The following is a 19,926-nucleotide window of genomic DNA, read 5'->3' on the forward strand; positions in this document are numbered from 1 at the left end:
AGCTTTCATCCTCAAGCGCTCGATGTACTTCAGAGCTTCCAAGAGGGCTAGGGTTTTCAGTTGAGCAGTAGAAGCCACTCGAACAGATCTGGTGAATCTGTCTACGAGGGCGTCTGTGTGATCTCGGACGATGCACGCGATAGCTCCTTCCGTCGACCTCTCTCCAAGTGACCCATCGACGTTGATTTTAACTACTCAAAAATGATATCATTTTAAGATAAAATTGACATCGAATTTTTTTGAAAAATGATATTTTAAATAGCACGTTAAAGTTTAATCATACCATTCACACGCTTTTATAGTCCTATTATTCATTTTTGAGTGGCTTGAGCATAACATTCACATGCTTTTATAGTCCTATCATTCATTTTTGAGAGGCTTGAGCAACCCTACTTGAATCAATTGATACTAGAATCGACCCACCTCGAAATGATCCCGTTTGGTTTCCTTTTTTGGAGTTAGCCAACGGCTTTTTGGAGCTAATTTGCTTGACCATGCTCACTTTATTCGTAAGAGTAATGCTATAAATATTAAGATTGAGGTATTGAATTAACTTATTGAAGCTAAACTATTGAACAAGGGTGTTGTGTATAAAATCCGATAAAACTCTACCGAATCATTTTGTAAACAAATTTAGCATATCAATATTAAGGTACCTGGCTCTTTTTGTTCATAAATTCGAATTGAATTATAGAGGTGTATTCGATCCTATAAATGAAAGGTGGATCAATATCTATACAAGAGTATGCTTGTTACACGGAAAATGAAAAATTTTAAAAATATTTTTTTAAATAAAATTGCTTGTGTCACCTATACAAATGAATGAAGTATTTTCATTGTCTAAAGACATAAATTATTTTCAATTATAAATTATTTGATTAACTAATTATTTCAAACGATACAGAAGATTATTTAAAAAATATATATATTCCAAATTATTTATTTTTGCAAAATGATTAGAGCCTAAACGTTTAATATTAAAGTATTCTCGAAAAGACAACACCTTATGCCATATTTGCAAACATTGAATTTAGGGTTAATACAAAAAAAAATCCCAACTTTAATACCTATGACAAATTTACCTTAAACTAATTATTTGGCTACCAAAAACTCAAAACAATATATTTTTGACAATGTTATTGTCATTTAGTTTTTGTTAAATTAGATTAATATCATAAAAAATTACAAAATGGTATAATAAATGGAGGGTTCAAATCCAAAATGATACATTCTTTAATTGCATGTGTCCCTTAAGTCCTCAATCTAATGATTAAATTTAATAAAAATTAATGGAGACTAAATTTGTTATAAATATATTATTTTGGGATTTTCAAAAAATTAAATTGGAATAAATTTATTATATGTGTACTAGTCTAGACTTTTTTTTTTTTTGGTAAAAGTTAAGAAAGTACCAGTCTAGACTTTTCATATGTTACTTCTTGAATTTTCTCAATCTTAAAAAAATAAAAAATAGGTCAACCTTACCGACACCCGGGAGACCGATAAACCGAGGCGATTCGGACCGGATCCGAACCCGCGAGATAATCATTCGGAAAAGTGGGATTAATCAATTTTCACACGCTCGGCGTCGAGACTTGAAACACGCTCGTCTTCTTCACCATCACCGGGAACGGGGGGGAACCCGAAATCCGCGCAGATTCGCGTACCGTCGTCGCCTGAATCGGCAGCAAGCTGCGCAGCGGCCCTGAGGCGGGGCGCGGTGGCACGGCAATGGCGAAATCGAGCGCCGACGACGAGGAGCTCAGGCGGGCCTGCGAGGCCGCCATCGAAGGCACCAAGGAGAAGATCGTGATGTCGATCCGCGTCGCCAAGAGCCGGGGGATCTGGGGCAAGTCCGGCAAGCTCGGCCGCCACATGGCCAAGCCGAGGGTCCTCGCTCTCTCCAGTACGTTCCTCCTCCGTCCGCGCTTTCTCTTTCCGGGTTTGGCGATCGTTTCGATCGATGAATTTGCCTCTAGCTCCAGTGATCTTCTAACCTTAATTCTCGGCTCGCTGTTGAATCTCGCTTCGAGGATGAATCGATTTATGGCGGATGCGCGGGTTTTAGGGAATAACTGATTGCTCGATTTAAGGAAGGGAACGATCACAGTACGGGGGATGGTGGGAGCCTTTTTCCTTAGTTATCTGTTTTGCCGGAAGTTGAGATGTTTCTAAGAACTTTCAGAATAAAGATAGTTTCGAGAGAGCAGGGAATGGAGAGCTATGTATGCAAGCTTAGCAACTATGTAGGTACGTTTGCATGAGACCATCGATCGTACTGAGCTGAACGATGACAGCCGATAGGGTGTACGTTCAAGCTGAGTGCTTACAGGGTATTTTGGAACTATTCACGGTAGCCATCTACTATCGATTCCTGTTTGTGAATGCTGACTATCAGACGTTTACACGTGGTTCCTTAATAAGAAAATGTCTTGATCAGGTTCATTGATAAAATCGGGTTGTGTTCCTTAACTACTGCAAATCCTAGAGTGTTGTTTGTGTTTAGAGGTGGTGAGCGGGCTTGATGTGAAACATGGCCATTGCTAAGTTCCTCGTCTCATGGTTACCATTAGTCTTTATGAGTCTTTTCCCAATGGTTTTACTCTGTCAAAGATTAATTTGAAAGAATCTTTATTGTTTATTTATTTTTTTGGGTGCTAAATGTCAGCTCTGCGTCATGATTCATGCAGCAAAGTCAAAAGGTCAGAGAACAAAAGCTTTTCTTCGGGTACTTAAATATTCCACTGGAGGAGTACTTGAGGTATTTCAATTTCCTTCACATATTTGTACTTAATAATACTGCATCTTTTTGATAACGTGGAACTGCACTTTATGCTAAATGAAAAGTAGCAGTTCACGTTAAGGTTACTATAGTCATTGTTCCCCCAGTATTAGTAAGAACTCTCTCACGGGTTTTTTTTTTTTTTTTGGGGGGGTGGGGGTGGGGGTGGGATGCCAAAAACACTAATCGCAGACAGTAAGTTCTTGTAGAAGATTTAGTATTTTAATTTGCCCATTTGCCAGTGATACATTTCCCAAGTGTATGAATCCCTAACGCACCCTCCTATTTCTCTGTCTGTGCAATCCACAATGCTTACACAGAGAACTATGGCACTTGGATGGTTTTGAATTTTGCCAATGTGGTCTACGCTTCTACATGGGCTTGTACATTTAGGTCCATCAGATGTTACGAGTTTTTAAAGAAGTTCTAAGCATGTCAGAATGACTTGAGAGCAGAGTCTAAGCCAATCTTTTGTTTCTACTTAATCTTGCTTTTTTTATTAACTTTATGAGTCTGTAAGTTGTGTAAATCATATATGGTTCTCAGTCATGGCTATGTTGCTGCTAATAGCCTAATACATCTTGTTGATAGGACTGGTCCCTTAATGGCCAAATCGTCAGCTATATGCATGGTTGATATTATGTTCCTCTTATGACTGGTACCTTGACATTATACTATATATAAATATAATTTTGTTCGTATTCTATGTTTCTATCTTGGACTTTTGTGTTATCTCCGGAATGTGTCAATAAAGATATTGGACCTTGGCCAACCCATATCAGAGATCAATCATCAGATTCAACTGGCAGTACCAAATATAAGCAGATAGCGTGTTTAGCAGGAAATGAGAGTAGAAAAATCTACCATGACGCATGATTATTTCATTTTTATCAAAAAGGAGTGATCAAAATATGTTTAGTTGGGGCATATTTCAAAGACCCTGCTCTTTGCTTCCACAAATTATAGTTTTCTACTCTATGATGCATTCCTCATTATGTACTTTTCATCTTGAAATGCTGTTGACTTCCGCTATTTCCTGACAATGTAGCCAGCAAAGTTGTACAAGCTCAAGCATCTTTCAAAGGTTGAAGTTATAACAAATGACCCCAGCGGATGCACATTTATGTTGGTAAGGCCACAGCTTTAAATCAAACTATTTTGTTATAAATCACGTGGTCTACATGATTTGACTTGCAGACAAAAGAACATAAGGAAAGGAAACGGCTATGCAATATTTTACTTCTGAAATTGCCTATTCCATTTTTTCTCTATTTATTATATTTGGCTTCTTATCGAGCCTCTTATAGGGATTCGATAACCTCAGAAGCCAGAGTGTTGCTCCACCTCAATGGACAATGCGCAATATCGATGACAGGTAATGACACATTAAGTACAAAGGGGAAGTCACTCGCAGTATCATTTTTTTTCCCTGCATTTAACTGAAGTTTCTTAGTTATGATTGCCCACTTAATTCTCTTCATTGATTCTTCTGTAGGAACCGCCTCTTACTTTGCATCTTAAATATCTGTAAAGATGTCCTTGGTCGCCTGCCAAAAGTAGTTGGAATAGATGTTGTCGAAATGGCTCTTTGGGCTAAGGTGAGCTAGTTTTATTTTTCTTTTGACCAGAAGTTGAGCAAATTTTCACATTCCAATTTGTGGACTTGTTGCATTACCGGCATACTTTATAATTCTAAGAGAATCTGTTGATGCAAGCAATAAAGGAATAGTCCATTATCTATTCCATGCGACAGGATATTACCTTATGATGTCATGGGGAGTTAACATGATCATATGAACTATTTCAAAATATCCAATGGAATTCTCTGAAAGAATTTACAACTAGCATGGCATGGATAAGTCCACATGGACATGCAAACATGCACATGCTTATGGGTTTATACAATTGATAGGTCAAATCACTATCATATAGCCCTGCCTGTATCATTAATTTTCAAGTTTGGACATACTAAGCAAACTTGAATATGTGGGGAAATAATCCTAATGAGTCTGGTTTGAAGAACAGATTTGAAAAGGCAAAACTGAGACATCTTCAGAGGAATCATAATCTAAAGATCATGTTTTGGACTTCATGACCAGAAGAAAGAACAACTTTCTTGAAAAAAACTTTGTTCAAATGTCAAAAGTGAAAATTCTCAGATATAAAACAACCCATAAATACTAATACATAGGCATAAAATTCTATTTTTACAGGAATCCCATCTAAGAAAGTAAAGCCAATACTAGTAGGAATCTGAAAATGAAATGAAGTTACAAAAGAACTCTAGAACAAAGCTGCTACTATAATCTGTGATCAGTATCATTTTCTTCCTATGATCCTGCATCACTTGTATTTTGTTTTGAGGGTTGTTTTTAGGGAACAAAGTCATCTTCTTTTTAATTAATGTCAGGCTCTTTCGAAATGTAGCATTTCAAGTCCTGCTCTTTTATATTTCTGGTTTCTTTGATGCTGGGACTAAAACAAGGATTCATGCAGGAAAATACACCGACAGTCACTACTCAAAGAAACCTGGAAGACGGGCCAGTTGTTACTGCTGTAACTGAAAGTGACTTGAAAGTTACAGTTGAAAAAGAACTAGTCTCCCAAGCCGAGGAAGAGGACATGGAGGCTCTTTTGGGAACGTATGTTTTCTTTAACTGTTCCTCTGGTGAAAATGGTCTTCCTCATTTATATCTGGATGTTTTGGCAGTGTTGTAGTTCATGTCTCTAGTTGTGTAAGGAATAACTTTACTTGAAGGTGGTTTAGTCGAATCCCTTTATTGTGATTCTAATTTAAATTAATGCTTTTTGGAGCTTAACCTGGTGAAACCTTTCATCTGTACTGGGATTTGCTAATCCTTTCCATCGCAAATTTGATGATTCATTTTGTTCCATCTCACACCACAACTCCTTTAGTGATATTGACTGATAATCTTCTTGGATTGCTTAATTTGGTCGCTCTTAATGTACATGGAGGTTCATTCATGTCCCTTTACGATCTATCACCTTCCCCTCAGTGCAGTTTTTGGGATGCAACAGAAGCCACTTTAACATTTTCTGGTCCATCTTTCTCATCACAATATACCGTGAAGGGAAAACCTTCTGTTGCGTTAAGTTATAGTTATCTTGAAAGGGAAGGATCTCTGATGTGTCATATCCTTGGATGTTATGATTAAAGCATGCCTTGGGCCTTTAGTGTCTTTCTATGGGGGTTAGTTTGGTCCTGCGATCTGTTTCAGACCATTCCATGCCGCAGAAAAGTTACCTCTAGAGAAGTACAATCTTACTTCATTAGCAAAAATTTGAAGCTTGATAAATTCTGCTCGAAACCAGACTAGGAAAGTAAAAATTCTGATTGAGGGGCGTGAGAGCAACTAACAGTCCTAACTTTCATGTATTTATGGTTTTTTTTTTTTGTACAGTTTATTCTGGACCTTTAAAACTTAATAAGCCACTTAGTGCTTATAAATTACCCATGCTTGTGTGGTTTCTGTGGGCCTGGGTAATGGCCCTATTCTCTTTTATGTCCTCCAATGAGTAGAAAAGGTGATGATTTTGTAAGAATTGTGATGTACAACACTTTAGGTTGGAGAATTTGTAGAAATCCTATAAAAGTTGCTTAGGTCTCCTTTGCTCTACATAGTCCAAAAGTACGAGGAGGTATGGGGTCATGAAAATAAAGGTTCAGACTTTGTTATTGGAGTGAAAAGAAGATAAGAATGCATGAGAATTAGATGCTGTAGAAAGTGGGAATTGCGAGATATAGGAGCAGGTGAAGAGGAGGAGAGGGTAAAATCTGTATGATGGGCACGCTGAAAAGGAAAGAAGTATTTAAGAGTAGGGTTGGCTAATTCTTAACTGCACTCAAGCTTTTCCAAGAGCTTGTTTTTCTCTGTCAACCTGCCTATTGGTTGTTGAGATTGACATGTTTTTAATTTCTGGCAGTGGTATTGCCTTTTAGTGGTATGTTATGGAGTAGATGATGGTCATGTTACTCTTGAATGGCAGTCATATGCTGAATAGGTTACATTCTCTTCCTCTAAGCCTGCCTTTAGAGCATTTAAACATGCATTGACTTGAGTTTGTGTTTTATATGATGTTGGGTTGAAGATGTCGAACGTGGTAATTGAATTTGACAATTCTTAAAGAACTGATATCACTAACAGTGAATTTTGTTGGTGATGGTTCATTTGCTTATGATCACTCCAGCTGTTTGTCATCTTTCCAATATAGTGATATTTGAATGCAATCCATTTCCGATCATCTCTTTTAGCTGCTTATGTTGCAATAAAGCATCATGATAATGCAATAAAAATCCTGGGCAGCTATGTGATGGGAATTGGTGAAGCAGAGGCATTCTCTGAAAGGTTGAAACGAGAGCTTCTTGCATTAGAAGCGGCAAACGTGCATGCCATTTTGGAAAGTGAACCTTTAGTGGATGAGGTAATATTATTTTGTATATGTCGATATGTATCCGATGTTTAGTTTTAGTTACTGTTATGTCCCTCAGATTGTCTGTGCTACTGTATTCTTAAGGAAATACACGTTAACAGGCTCCGGCAAAGACAAAAGCACATTATTCATAAAACAAATTTTAATTTTGCACTCATCTGCTTCTTGTTTCTTTGACCTGAGCCTGATCATTTTGTCTCTTACTATGTATCATTGCCCAAATTAAAAGTAATAATAGAAGATGACCTCAGATGAGGAAGCAGTGTCTCATTAGCATGTTTCATTGAACTTAACTGTTATGGATCAGTTAATAAGCTTATGCTATTCTTGTGGGTGGCTTAGGGATGGTGCCCTTGAACTCTTTTTCTTTTTGGTCTGACTGTGGTTTATGTTGAAGACTCATTTGTTGTTCCATCATGTGGTTTTGCAGGTACTGCAAGGACTAGAGGCAGCAACAAACTGTGTTGAAGATATGGATGAATGGTTAGGCATCTTCAATGTAAAACTAAGACACATGAGAGAGGACATTGAATCGGTAAAGACTAGTACCCTGAATTTCTTTTCTGATGATGGTTCTTGGTTTATGTTGCGGTCTTTGTTTGGTTTTTGTTAGAATGCTAGCATATTCAGAACTATGTGGGTATTTGGGGTTAATTTTGCTTTGACTTTTCTACATTAGCTTTACTTATGGTATTTGGGATTTAACTTTTATTTGATATCAACACCTAAGATCTTTGGAGATAGAGAACCATCGACAACTGGATGCATTAGATTTTTCCTTAAGTTTTGGAAATGTTAATGTAAATACACAAAATTTTTTATCAGAAAAGCAAAGAGTGCTTAAAAATTACCTTCAGAAGCAGGCTTGCAGAATATCTAGGAAATGGAATTGATGAATTGAACTTTCTTGCCATCTCTTATTTCTTTGCTCTTTTCTGCCATAATTTAACGTTTTGGTGTTTTATTTTTAAACAGTAGACTTTTGAGGTGGTCTGGCAGACATTTAAAGAGCATTTCATCTATCTTTTCCAGTTATTGTGTTAAGAAATTTAGATACTGCTTGTCGACAAGTCATTAATATATTCTGCACTTTTACTAGCCTTTGTGTGTTCTTTGGCATTGACTGGCCACAGGTATTTTCAAGCTAGTACTATTGGTTTTGCTGGAACTATTATATTCACGCCCTTTGGGCAAGTCGATTTGTTGCATTACAAATGATCTGTTACATTGGTGCTTACAGCTCTATGAATCTTCATATTTTTACCTTGGAGTTTTGACCTCTTTATCTTACCCCATGATTACTTGATATATGCATCCAGATAGAGACTCGAAATAACAAATTGGGGATGCAGTCTGTAAATAATAAATCACTTATCGAAGAACTTGATAAGCTTCTTGAACGGTTGCGAGTACCATCTGAGGTATGTCGTTTTTGCAATTCATTCCATTAGCTGAGGAATCTAAGTGAGACTGGCTTTTCAGAGTCTTGAGTTTACGACTCCTAATGGAACTTTATTTCTTGTAGTATGCAGCATGTCTAACAGGAGGTTCTTTTGATGAGGGCCATATGCTCCAAAATGTTGAAGCATGCGAGTGGCTGACTAGTGCATTACGGGGCCTTGAAGTTCCTAATTTGGATCCTACCTACGCGAATATGCGAGCAGTATGCACTTTTCCTTTGCATTCTTTTAGTAGATAGTATAATTACTAGATGTGGTATTAGCTATTGTATTGCCATGTATATGGCTATTCTATGTTGGGTTGCAGATTATGAACTTAGGACTTTGTTATGTGGTTAGAGGGAGAGGGAGGAGGGGTTATTATTTTATTTTTATTTATATATTATATTTTTCCCTGGGGGTGGGGGGGGTTTGTGGGATGAAAATGTATGTTAAAGGTGCAAATATGAACCTAACATTTTGTCCCTTCCCCCCCGGGGGCTTCTCTTTGAAGGCTTGTGCATGTGTGTTATGTAGTCATTTGACTCTTAGACTTTTGATCTGCCCCTTCATTGTGATAGCTCTCTAGCTCTCTAATTGTTCATTCATCAAGGAGAATAGTTCTACTTATTTCTGTGTTTGTGTTTCAGGCTGATTACAGTTCTCAATCAATTATATCGTGACATCTCTTATGAATCTTTGTTAAATCAAGTGGACATTTATTTCTGTGATTCCATAAATATGAATTGACTATTATTATGTCGATTTATGGGCTATCATAAATTCTGAGTGCATAATGATTTCTCTATGCAACGTACCATGGGTTCAGGTCAAGGAGAAGAGAGCAGAACTTGAAAAATTGAAAAGTACATTTGTGCGACGAGCTTCTGATTTTTTGAGAAACTACTTTGCTAGTCTGGTGGATTTCATGATAAGTGATAAGAGCTATTTTTCTCAGGTAATTTAATTACGTTTGGTCCTCTTATGTTTTGGACATTACTTCAGGAATTCTAAGATTGGTTTACTTGTTCACAGCGGGGACAATTGAAGAGACCTGATCATGCTGACTTGCGCTATAAATGCAGAACTTATGCTCGTCTCCTGCAACATTTGAAGGTTACATCCTAGACTAAATGTCTTGTTTACAAAATTGTTATGTTTAGTTGTCATCTTTATTATGTTTTCTGAAACTCCTCTGTATTCTCAGAGTCTTGATAAGAACTGTTTGGGTCCATTGAGAAAAGCTTATTGCAGCTCCCTCAATTTGCTTCTTCGCAGGGAGGTCAGTATGTGAAATTGCTAATCTGTTTATTCAAAGTTTGCTTTACTTTTGACTGTGCCAATGTTCTATATTGCATCTATGTTTGTCAGCAAAACTTTCTATGGTTCTCTTGCCTCTTCAATTATTTTCTGTTCTTCAACTGCAAAGGAGCCTACATGGTGTATATTAGTTAGGGTAGGCTGCATTATGGCAGCACATTCCATTGCGATAATCAGATGGAAATGGTCTTATGCACTTCATTTAGGGTATTGGCTAAGATTCTAAATTGCCTTCTTGGGTTGTGGTTCTTCTGCTGCTGGTGTTGTGCTAGAGATCTTTGACAAGGGCAAGTTGACTAGTGATTTCTTTATTTTCTTTTATTTTGATGATATCTCATGTATATCTGCGACCTAACAGTCCTTGAAAAAAACAGTGGAAAGTCATTTAGATAAGAACTAACTGCTGATTTATAAAATCTTTAACTGTAATTAGAATTTTAAACCTCTATGAACTGGATATTCTAGTGTGAGTATGTGTAACATGGAGGAGAAAAACATTTATGAAGTTATAGCTGACATGTTCGCACTAAAGATAATGTCTCAAGGGCCATTCCTTGTCCAACGTGGAAGGTGCAGAGACCCAATTGTGGCTAGCATTGCATATATAATGTTGAGTTTGTTCTAGGAAATTCAAGTTTGAAACTGGAACGAAATGTTTCCAGAATGCATATCAAGCATATATATCTTGACACTCTCCCTTACCTGTAAGCTGAATTTCAAAGGTAAAGCATAGAATGTGGACATAACCACATCAAACGAAAAGGCGAGCAGTAGACATAATGAAACAAGAGTGAGTGTGGAGATTAGAACACTTTACTTGAAGCTCTTGGAAATGGGTCCCTAGTGTATAGCTAGCATATGTCTTCTTAACAATGTTGTTTTTTTTTTTTAAAAGGCTTACAAAGTGCTAGTGTTTAATGTGGTCATCTACCTGGCCTAAGTTGTCTCTTAGCTACATTAACTTCATCCATTGATCCATTATGGGCTGAAGAGTTATAGTTTTCTGGCCTTTCCAATTTTTTTCTCTCTCTTTATCTGTTAGTAAGATATCACTTCCATGTAAGCTTTTCATTTTGGGTGGACTAATCCCCTCATAGGCCCCTGACCAAGTCCCAGCAACATGAACCCTCTCAATACATGAACAAGAATGAACATGGGGAAGTACTTCCGCTGCACACCTAGAGCTTCTGAAACAATGCTATTTGCTTTAAACAGAAAGATGGACCTTGTATTCAGTGTAATGTTCCAGACAGAGCATAACTGCACATCTGGAACAAATTGCTTCTTAAGACTACTACATTCATCAAGTCTATATTTGAAAGCAAGCTAAACTAGCTTAAGAACTACTCCAATTGATTGAACTACCACAGAGAATCTGGTTTCTAGCCTTCCAAATAAAGTGGATGCAACAATTCCTGAAAGTTTCTGAAATCTGCACCCTCCCAGATTGGCTTTACCCATGTAAAACTCTGAGATCCAATCTCCAGGATCCTATTTACAAAAATGCTGAAGTATTTTCTTCAACACTTGAGAAGAGTAGCTATATTCTAGAAATAGATGGTTTATATATTCACTATGTTGTTGACATGATTAACAAAGAGATGCAGAAGACCTCCCAATCCTATTGAATGTGGCCTGACTAATTTTGCTTCTTTGTGAGGGATGTGAGCTTTTCTTGGCTTTCCATCTCATGCCTTTTTCAACTTTACTTTCAGAAGTAAGTTCGATAGAATATACATACCCAAAAAGAGACATGATAATTTCTGATTTAATTGGGAGTTGTTATTCTTGAGATACTAACAAGGAGTGTAAATTTGAGCAACAGCAACAAAATGGCCCCTATGGCTCTTTGATGACTCTTATGCCTTAATGAGGACTCGGCAGCTGTGACGAGTGAGAAAAGCATTCATGGTGCAATGATGGTATTTGCTGTGGCTGCTGCTGCCTTTATATGAGTGCTGATATGGATATCATCTCTTAACATGATGGTTTAAGAAGTAGCCTTTTACAGCTTTTACTGATAATTCTGTTGTAGCCCATGTGTTTGTCAATACTATAACTTAGTTTAGGTCTCGATTAGTTTCCATTTGTTTGATTTATCTCTTTAATTTTGGCAATTAGTAATATAGAGCTACAATGGATATTTAATATACCACACCCTTTTGCTAGTCAACTTTTACTTGATTCAATTTTTTTTACAGACGAAAAAGGCATATTTCCTAGAAAGGATATCCTAAACCTGAAGCCACTATTCCATCAACATATTACATGGCTGCCAGGATGTTCTGCTGGGGACTGTGAGAGCACCTTGGCTGGCATGCATGGCAAGCAAGTCAGGCCTTTACTGAATAGATCTCTTATGTCCCTAGGTTTGAAAACTAGTCTGAAGGCACTTCTGGATAGTGGCTACCTATCTAGTGTCCTTAATCTTGGAAATATCCCCATAACTAGGGAATAGTTGCCATGGGCATCACCTTATAGTTATTTGGTCTCAATAAAGTTAGATGGTCTCACTAAAGCAGCATATCCACCTATGTGAAGTGGTGAAACGTGTCCTTCAATTAAATTTTCTTGTCTGAGAATGTTGCCAAATCATGTTACTTGTGTAAGTTCTTGTGCTGTATCCTTAAGAACTTTCTCTGCTTAAATGGCTGTGTGCCATCAATCTCACTAAAGAAGTGTAGTTGAATGGTCAATGAGAGTTTTATCAATCATTTACAGGCACGTGAGTTTGCAAATGAGCTTCGTGCTAGTACAAAAGCATCAAGAAATCCAACAGTCTGGCTTGAAGGTTCTACCGGTCCTGGTCAGAATGTGAATAATTCAGATACCTCCACTGTATCAGAGGCATATGCCAAGATGCTTACAATCTTCATCCCTCTCCTTGTAGATGAGGTTTTATTCTAACTGCATGGGTATTATTAGTCTGGTTTTTCTTTTAATTGGCAATGAAATGCTCTTACCTTGTTTTGACTGCAGAGTTCTTTCTTTGCACACTTCATGTGCTTTGAAGTTCCAGCACTTGTTCCACCTGGAGGTGTCAGTAATGGCAATAAAGCAGGATCTAATGACGATGATGATGATGATTTGGGAATCTTGGACATCGATGAAAATGACGACGGTAAAGCTGGTAAACTTCTAGTTAACAATGATTATCTAATAACTCCTGCTTGAAATGTTTTGCTTTCATAAGATGACAAACATTTCAACAAATTTGATGATGGTATGCACTCCAGGCAATGACTCTGTAGAGCTAGTAGCACTAAATGAGTCCCTACAGGATTTGCTCGATGGTATCCAAGTAAGGTTCACCGACTTTTCTGTTATATTCTGCAAATTGTTTTAGTAAAATAATTCTTGGACCAAAAGAATCTCCTCAACCTGGTTCAGCAACATAGAGTGTGGCTTCTGAAATATCTGGAGTTACATTAGTAAAAATGGTTATGCTCATTCAATATATATATATATATATTTGTAGATATTCGTGTGAATATGTGTGTATATAGGTATTTATCTACATATGCCTGTGATGGCCCGGTTGATGTTGACTGGATATTTTTGAATTTGAGTTAGGAGCACTTGCTAAAAGCTCAAAAGGTGTATGTTATCTTTGTTGTTCTTTGTGGATAACAAGAACAGTTTAAGCCTCCATCAATAAAGCAAAAGAGAATATTTAAAGCTGTGAACCATTCCTCAAATATCCAAAACCCAAAAATCGGAAAGAGCTCAAGTTTTCAAATTGGTTTTAACTTTATTATATAGTTGAATGTGCATCCTCTTAATATTAAGGGACTCAAGGGGAGAAACGATTAAGAGGATTCAAAAGTAGGATTTACTGCATCTGCCAATCCAATGTCCTGAACATTGCAATAGGAAGGATTGGCAATATTGATTTTATGAGCCAATATCAGACAAGAAATTTAGAAGAGGAAAGCACAAATGTTATTTGAATAGCACACTTGACCAGTCAGTTCTACCAGTTGCCTTGGCCTTCGTACAATTCTGTGATTTGTTTTGCTTAAGACATGATATGAATTGCGTATTGCACGGTTAAATTTGGTTCAAACTGTTCGATTTTGGTTCAACACAATATAAACTTCTAGAGCTAGGTGTGTAAAACTATAAGGATTCAATCCTCATCCCTGTGGGAAAAAAATCTGATGCAATACCAGGTGGACCACACATTCTCCTGCTTTCTGTTACCAATGTTTAAGTTGCAGCAAGAGACGTAATGAATAACCTGTCAGAATGAAACATGTTTCAACTACACCACTTAAGTTTCTTGGAAGTTAGAAAAAGAAAAAAAAATTGGCATATAATTCGCATACAGTTATAGCTTCCCTTGTGATGGTTCTTGACAAGGCAATATTTGCAATATTTTTCGCTTGGTATGTGCTGCCATCATTTGCGATATGCCATGTTAGGTGGACTCTGATTTGGTTGTCTAGTCCAGGTATTTACCTTGGAGTCTAACTCATATATATGACAAATAGTGTGATATGTTGACACATCATATGCATGTTTATAGGTTAAGCGCTTGAATTAGCAAATGTAAAACTACTATATTCGTGCTTCCTGAAGACATTCAAAATTCTATACTTTGAATACTTTGATCGTTTGACCTGTGGATATACTGTCCTCAAATTTACGCCAATGCTCCTGCCTATCAACATGATCTGGATAAATGAATTGGAGTAGCATATGAGGGTGAAAAGACAAGCTAACTCTTCATAAATCCAAGCTGCAGACTTTTTCATACTCTAATCTGTTGATGTAGCAATCCTTGTGACCATGTAATCTGAAGTAATGCAAATTCTTTGGTGAGTAATAATTGGAGAGGGTTTCATGCTTATTTATCAAATATCCCTTCCCATATTAGTAGTTAACTTAGATAGATGTGGTTCAATGGTATAATTAGAGTCCATTGGGTGTGGCTGTTTCTGTTATTGAGCTTCCATGTTGTAATAATGCTGTGAATGTGATGACTATGGTCGTTGATAGAGTTGGTTTTGGCTGCAATGTAATGTAGTGTTTCGGTAAACAGAATGCTATCTTTAAGTGTTCTGAGTAAATTATTTTTTCAAATACCTTTATCATATATTTGACATATTTAAATATTGTTATAATTGAAAGAAGCCTTCGGATATGGAGTTTAGAACTAGAAAAGCTCAAAAGTACTTGTGAACTGCTTTTTCTCATAACAGTTTCTCAGTAATGGGATCTCTTAAAGTACTTGATTGATTATATTAGGAGAGGTTTCAGTTATCCGGGAAGATAATTGCTGGTGCATTTGAATCGTAGGAGGACTTCTATGCTGTGGTGGATTGGGCATACAAAATAGATCCTTTGCGTTGCATATCGATGCATGGGATCACAGAGCGATATATTTCTGGTCAGAAAGCTGATGCTGCAGGTTTTGTGCGTCTCTTGCTCGACAATCTGGAGTCAAGGATATCTATGCAATTCGGCCGTGTAAGTTATCTCTAATATGGAAACATACGTTGTCTGATCCACTGCTAATATTATCTTGTAATCATTTGCAAAATATATTTATATATGCAGTTCGTTGATGAAGCTTGTCACCAGATTGAAAGAAACGAGCGAAATGTTAAGCAGACGGGAGTTTTATCATACATTCCTAGGTACAGTGTCATCATAGGCTTTTTTATTTGTATATAGAATCTCTTAGTCACGCTCTCACAACTTAGGTGATGCATACCTGTGAGTATTTATGTTTGGTCATTCTGAGGAGTAATTGTTACGACTCTCTTAAGTTATTGAGAATCTGAAGGCAAGAAGAACTCAGGTTATGAGGCAGATTTGGCCTTATACAAGATATATTTCTCTGTCGTCCTCATTCTGCAGTGTTGGCACTTTAAGTATGCAGTTCTTCCATAGCACCCCCAGCTGCTCCTTTGTCTGAGTAATTCTGCCTCTTTATGTGGGGAAGCATGTGAATTGAGTAGTAGCTCAGATCCAAAAAGACAAAGCAGTAGTAGGCAAATGTTGGTGGGACCCGGCACAAAGTGCTTACTATCTGATTCGTAATTACACTTTGAATGTGGAAAATGTGCCTCTGGGTTGAAAATTAACTGCTAATTTGGACCATTTTACAGTATTTTAAGTTACTGATTTTGAGTTGCCTGATGTGAGAAAAATTATGGAGAAATTCTACATGACTTAAAGTATCAATAACTGTGGATTTATGAAGATTTGATGGGTTCGAAATTATAAATAGTATGTTCAAAGTTCAATTGCTAAAAGTACAAGGTAAAGCAACTTAAAGATAGTATAGGCATCTCCAAACACACTCGCCAGAGTACATTTCCATGCGCACCTCCTGTAGGTATATATATTAAAGAAACAAATTAGGTATGACTGATGGAACAGAAAAGTAAAATAAGTGACGATGCTCTGCATGGTGACTTTAGGGAATGACAATGAAGCAGCACCCCCAAATATTAAAATGTCATGTCTGCTGCTTTCATCCATGATCTGATCAACATGCTAGTTTTGCTCCTTTAGTCTCCTTTAAACACACTAGCTCATTGTTGATATGGATCTCATGTTGGTGGCTGAAACTATTTGGTGTAGATTTTTGTGGTTGGTGGTGCTCAATATTTTAATAATTATCAGATATGCATAGAAGGAGAAACAACGGTTTCGACCTAGAATACCACTAGGGAAGATAGCTACCGCAGCATGTCAATTAACGTTAATAGTTGATGTATTCTAAATCTTTGTACTGTTCATTCTTTATTTTAATAGCAACAGTTTTCAGTCTTGTTCATATTTTACTGGCTTTTCTTGTCTGTCTATGATGATAATGCCGTTGATATAAAAGGTCCACATATAGCTGTTGGTTTTGCATGTCTTAATCCCTTGCTGTGACTATGTGCTTCCCAGATTTGCAACTCTTGCTACACGCATGGAACAGTACATTCAGGGACAATCCAGGGATCTTGTTGACCAAGCATACACTAAATTCGTTAGTTACTTTTTCTAATCACTCGTGCTCCTTCCTTTGATTAACCTGGTTATTGTATTATCATGCAAGGTGGAGAGAAGTATGTTCTGTTTTGTTCTTTGGACCAGTGTTTTTCTAACTTTTAATTATGGATGGACAGGTTAGTATTATGTTTGTCACATTGGAGAAAATAGCTCAAACTGATCCAAAGTATGCTGACATCTTTCTTTTGGAGAACTATGCTGCATTCCAGAACAGGTATAACTTTCTTAGGATAGGTCTTCAAAACTAATCCGGTATTAAGTGTTTAGTGTAATTAATCGCTTTTTGACTACTACGCCATATGATATTCTGAGTGAGAACATTTACCTGCAGCTTATATGATTTAGCCAATGTTGTACCCACCTTAGCAAAGTTCTATCATCAAGCAAGTGAAGCTTATGAACAAGCTTGTACGCGTTTTATCAGCATGATTATATACTACGTGAGTTTCTGCCTATCTAGCTCTTTTAGTCTAGCAATTATAATGTCTTAATTTTTTTCAGATTTTCTCTGAGGCTCATCCTCACTTAGTTTGTTTATGGCAGCAATTCGAACGGCTTTTCCAATTTGCTCGAAAAATTGAGGATTTGATGTACACTATTTCTCCTGAAGAGGTTGGTGGTTCAGTGGTTGCATTCTCTTTTTGTTGCTGAGCGAACATGTTTTTGACCTTTTGGTATATGTGCATTTTTCACTGTCTGCTACCTAATATTGCCACATTTTGCATTCCTTCTATTTCTTTTGGGTACTATGTGAGCTGTTTATGTTTGAGTTGAGGTTGGTGTCTTTGTGGATTGGCTAGTGGTCCACGACGGACGACAAGAGCTGGAAATTTGATGGAATTGGTTGTCTCTCAATTTCATCATAGGAGCGCTACATTTGTTTAAAAAGTCAGAATTTCCTGGATGTTTGAAACGTTTGTTTGGCAAAGTACTTTTATACTAGAAAATATAATTTGATGTTGTTACTGTGGGCTCTATTTTCTTGTTTGATGGGTTTATTTTTATCATATATTTAATCATGGAGGAGAATTGGTGCAGTATCCTTTGGTGCCAGCTGAGACATTCAAGCATGCTCCAAACTAACTTGGAAACATCTTAGAGATTTATAGTTTCTGGTTGGCACTTCATTTTGTGGTCATTTGCTAAAAGGATCCAGCATCTGTCTAGAACATGGACTAGAGCTTGCTTTTATTCCTGAAAGGACTCATTTTTACTACACGTTCAACATGCACCAACCTTTTGACTACCCGTTCAACATGCCATGGTTGGGAATTCTAGAGGGATTTGCTGGGAAAAGTTCCTGGAAGATTACTCTTACTTTTAAATGGACTCCTAAAGTGATATTTATGTCTTTTAAATGTAATGCACATTGCTGCGTATGATGTTCATATAGTTGTCCAACACCTTCCACCTTTGTGGAGAACATGGATTAGAGCTTATGTTGATTTCTAGGAAAATGTTAAGATTGTTAATATTAAGAAAGCCCTTTCAATTAGATTCTGAAAATGTGAGACTAGTGGTTGTCTATTTCTCACTTGACATGCGTTTGGGGTAATTTGTTTTGATAAATGAAGGGTCAAAATTTAAGGTTTTTAGTGCCTCCACTTTATGGTTTTGGAAAAATTTTCGAATGAAGAGAAAGATGCATGGCATAAATGGTGGAAGATAGCTGTACTAGATGGAAATGATGAAGTGTGATTTTTCACTTTACTATTAGGTTCTGAAAAGCGGATTAATAATCTCTCTTAAGACAACCATGAAACAGCGGACGGAGACGTATGATAATATTGCCTGCAGACTTCATCAAGTAGTTCTATTTTAATTGTTAATTCTAAATTTACTAGCTGAAATTATTCTCCCTTGCAAATTTCAGATTCCTTTCCAACTTGGATTGTCCAAAATGGATCTTCGGAAGATGCTAAAATCCAGTTTATCTGGTGTAAGTTGTTGGATATTCTCATCATGGCTTTGCATGAAGTTTACTTTGGTAATAGTGTTGTTTTCCTCGTATAGGTTGACAAGTCCATTGGTGCAATGTACAAGAAATTGCAGAAGAACTTAACTTCAGACGAGTTATTGCCTTCCCTTTGGGACAAGTGCAAGGTAGAAATATCTCATCCCTGAAAATGATAAACTTCGTAGCATGGTTTGCCATAGAAACCCGATTGTCATCATTACTACATGATATGCAACTTTCAAATATTTCCTTTCTCTTATTGAATCTTTTACCAAAATTTCAAGCACTATCACGACATGCACTTTCTTGAAGATCAGAGGGTTATATGGTTGGTTGGTTGCTTAATGCTGTGATTGCTAATCTTGACAGAAGGAGTTTCTTGACAAGTATGAAAGTTTTGCCCAACTTGTTGCCAAGATCTATCCAAACGAGACCATCCCATCCGTAGTGGAAATGAGAGATCTTCTTGCCTCCATGTAGTTAGAGAAAGAGTTTTGCACTGTATAATCTGTCAATAGTGTCCTATATTCTCTTTCTTTGGGTGTAATATAGATCTTTTAGGCTGACTGATTTCCCATTTGTTATTAATTGGTCCTTAACTAATTTGTTACTCTAGTTCTCCTGGTTTCTACTATTGTATGAGAGAACCTCGTGTTTGTATCATTCTTCAGCTTGTTGAGCAACTATTTTTTGCAAGTTCATGCTACTTTTGGTCTCGTTCACTGTTCTCGTTTATGGAGTCTGCAAGAGTCATTATTCGACCTGGTAATCAGCCTCTTGATTATTTGAAGCTGTCATATCCAAAGATGCGTCTCATTGTGTCTATCAGGGATATTCTGCGGACTATTAGGATCGGTTTTTTTAATAGGTAATTTAAGAGTAATTCAAGTGTTGATCTGATAGCTTGTGTAGTACTCCAACAATCTGGGACTATGTCTGGATGTTCCTCCTCTGGTTCTTAATAA

At 37.0% G+C, this 19,926-nt stretch overlaps 1 protein-coding gene across 4 annotated transcripts; it reads left to right on the forward strand.

Moving 5' to 3' along the window:
- The first annotated feature begins 1,567 nt into the window (after positions 1–1,567).
- LOC104415243 (exocyst complex component SEC3A) lies at positions 1,568–19,667 on the forward strand. 4 transcript variants are annotated; one of them, XR_005551853.1, is made up of 25 exons: positions 1,568–1,906; positions 2,691–2,761; positions 3,831–3,911; positions 4,090–4,157; positions 4,278–4,380; positions 5,279–5,424; positions 7,108–7,225; positions 7,665–7,769; positions 8,554–8,655; positions 8,760–8,897; positions 9,503–9,631; positions 9,709–9,789; positions 9,881–9,955; positions 12,715–12,888; positions 12,973–13,123; positions 13,230–13,294; positions 15,295–15,465; positions 15,556–15,635; positions 16,900–16,981; positions 17,121–17,218; positions 17,336–17,444; positions 17,534–17,616; positions 18,878–18,943; positions 19,018–19,107; positions 19,331–19,667. XR_005551853.1 is itself a non-coding variant. In XM_039314901.1 (25 exons), exons 1-25 carry the CDS (start codon positions 1,732–1,734, stop codon positions 19,439–19,441), a joined length of 2,649 nt encoding a protein of 882 aa, XP_039170835.1. In that variant the 5' UTR covers positions 1,569–1,731; the 3' UTR covers positions 19,442–19,667. The 4 variants fall into 4 exon arrangements, 3 of the variants coding, with proteins under 3 accessions (XP_039170835.1, XP_039170834.1, XP_039170836.1); XM_039314901.1 differs by having other exon boundaries at positions 1,569–1,906; positions 12,973–13,114; positions 17,548–17,616; XM_039314900.1 differs by having other exon boundaries at positions 1,570–1,906; positions 17,548–17,616.
- Positions 19,668–19,926: the final 259 nt, after the last annotated feature.

The sequence above is a fragment of the Eucalyptus grandis genome, chromosome 6 (genome assembly GCF_016545825.1).
Source record: "Eucalyptus grandis isolate ANBG69807.140 chromosome 6, ASM1654582v1, whole genome shotgun sequence".
Lineage (NCBI taxonomy): Eukaryota > Viridiplantae > Streptophyta > Magnoliopsida > Myrtales > Myrtaceae > Eucalyptus > Eucalyptus grandis.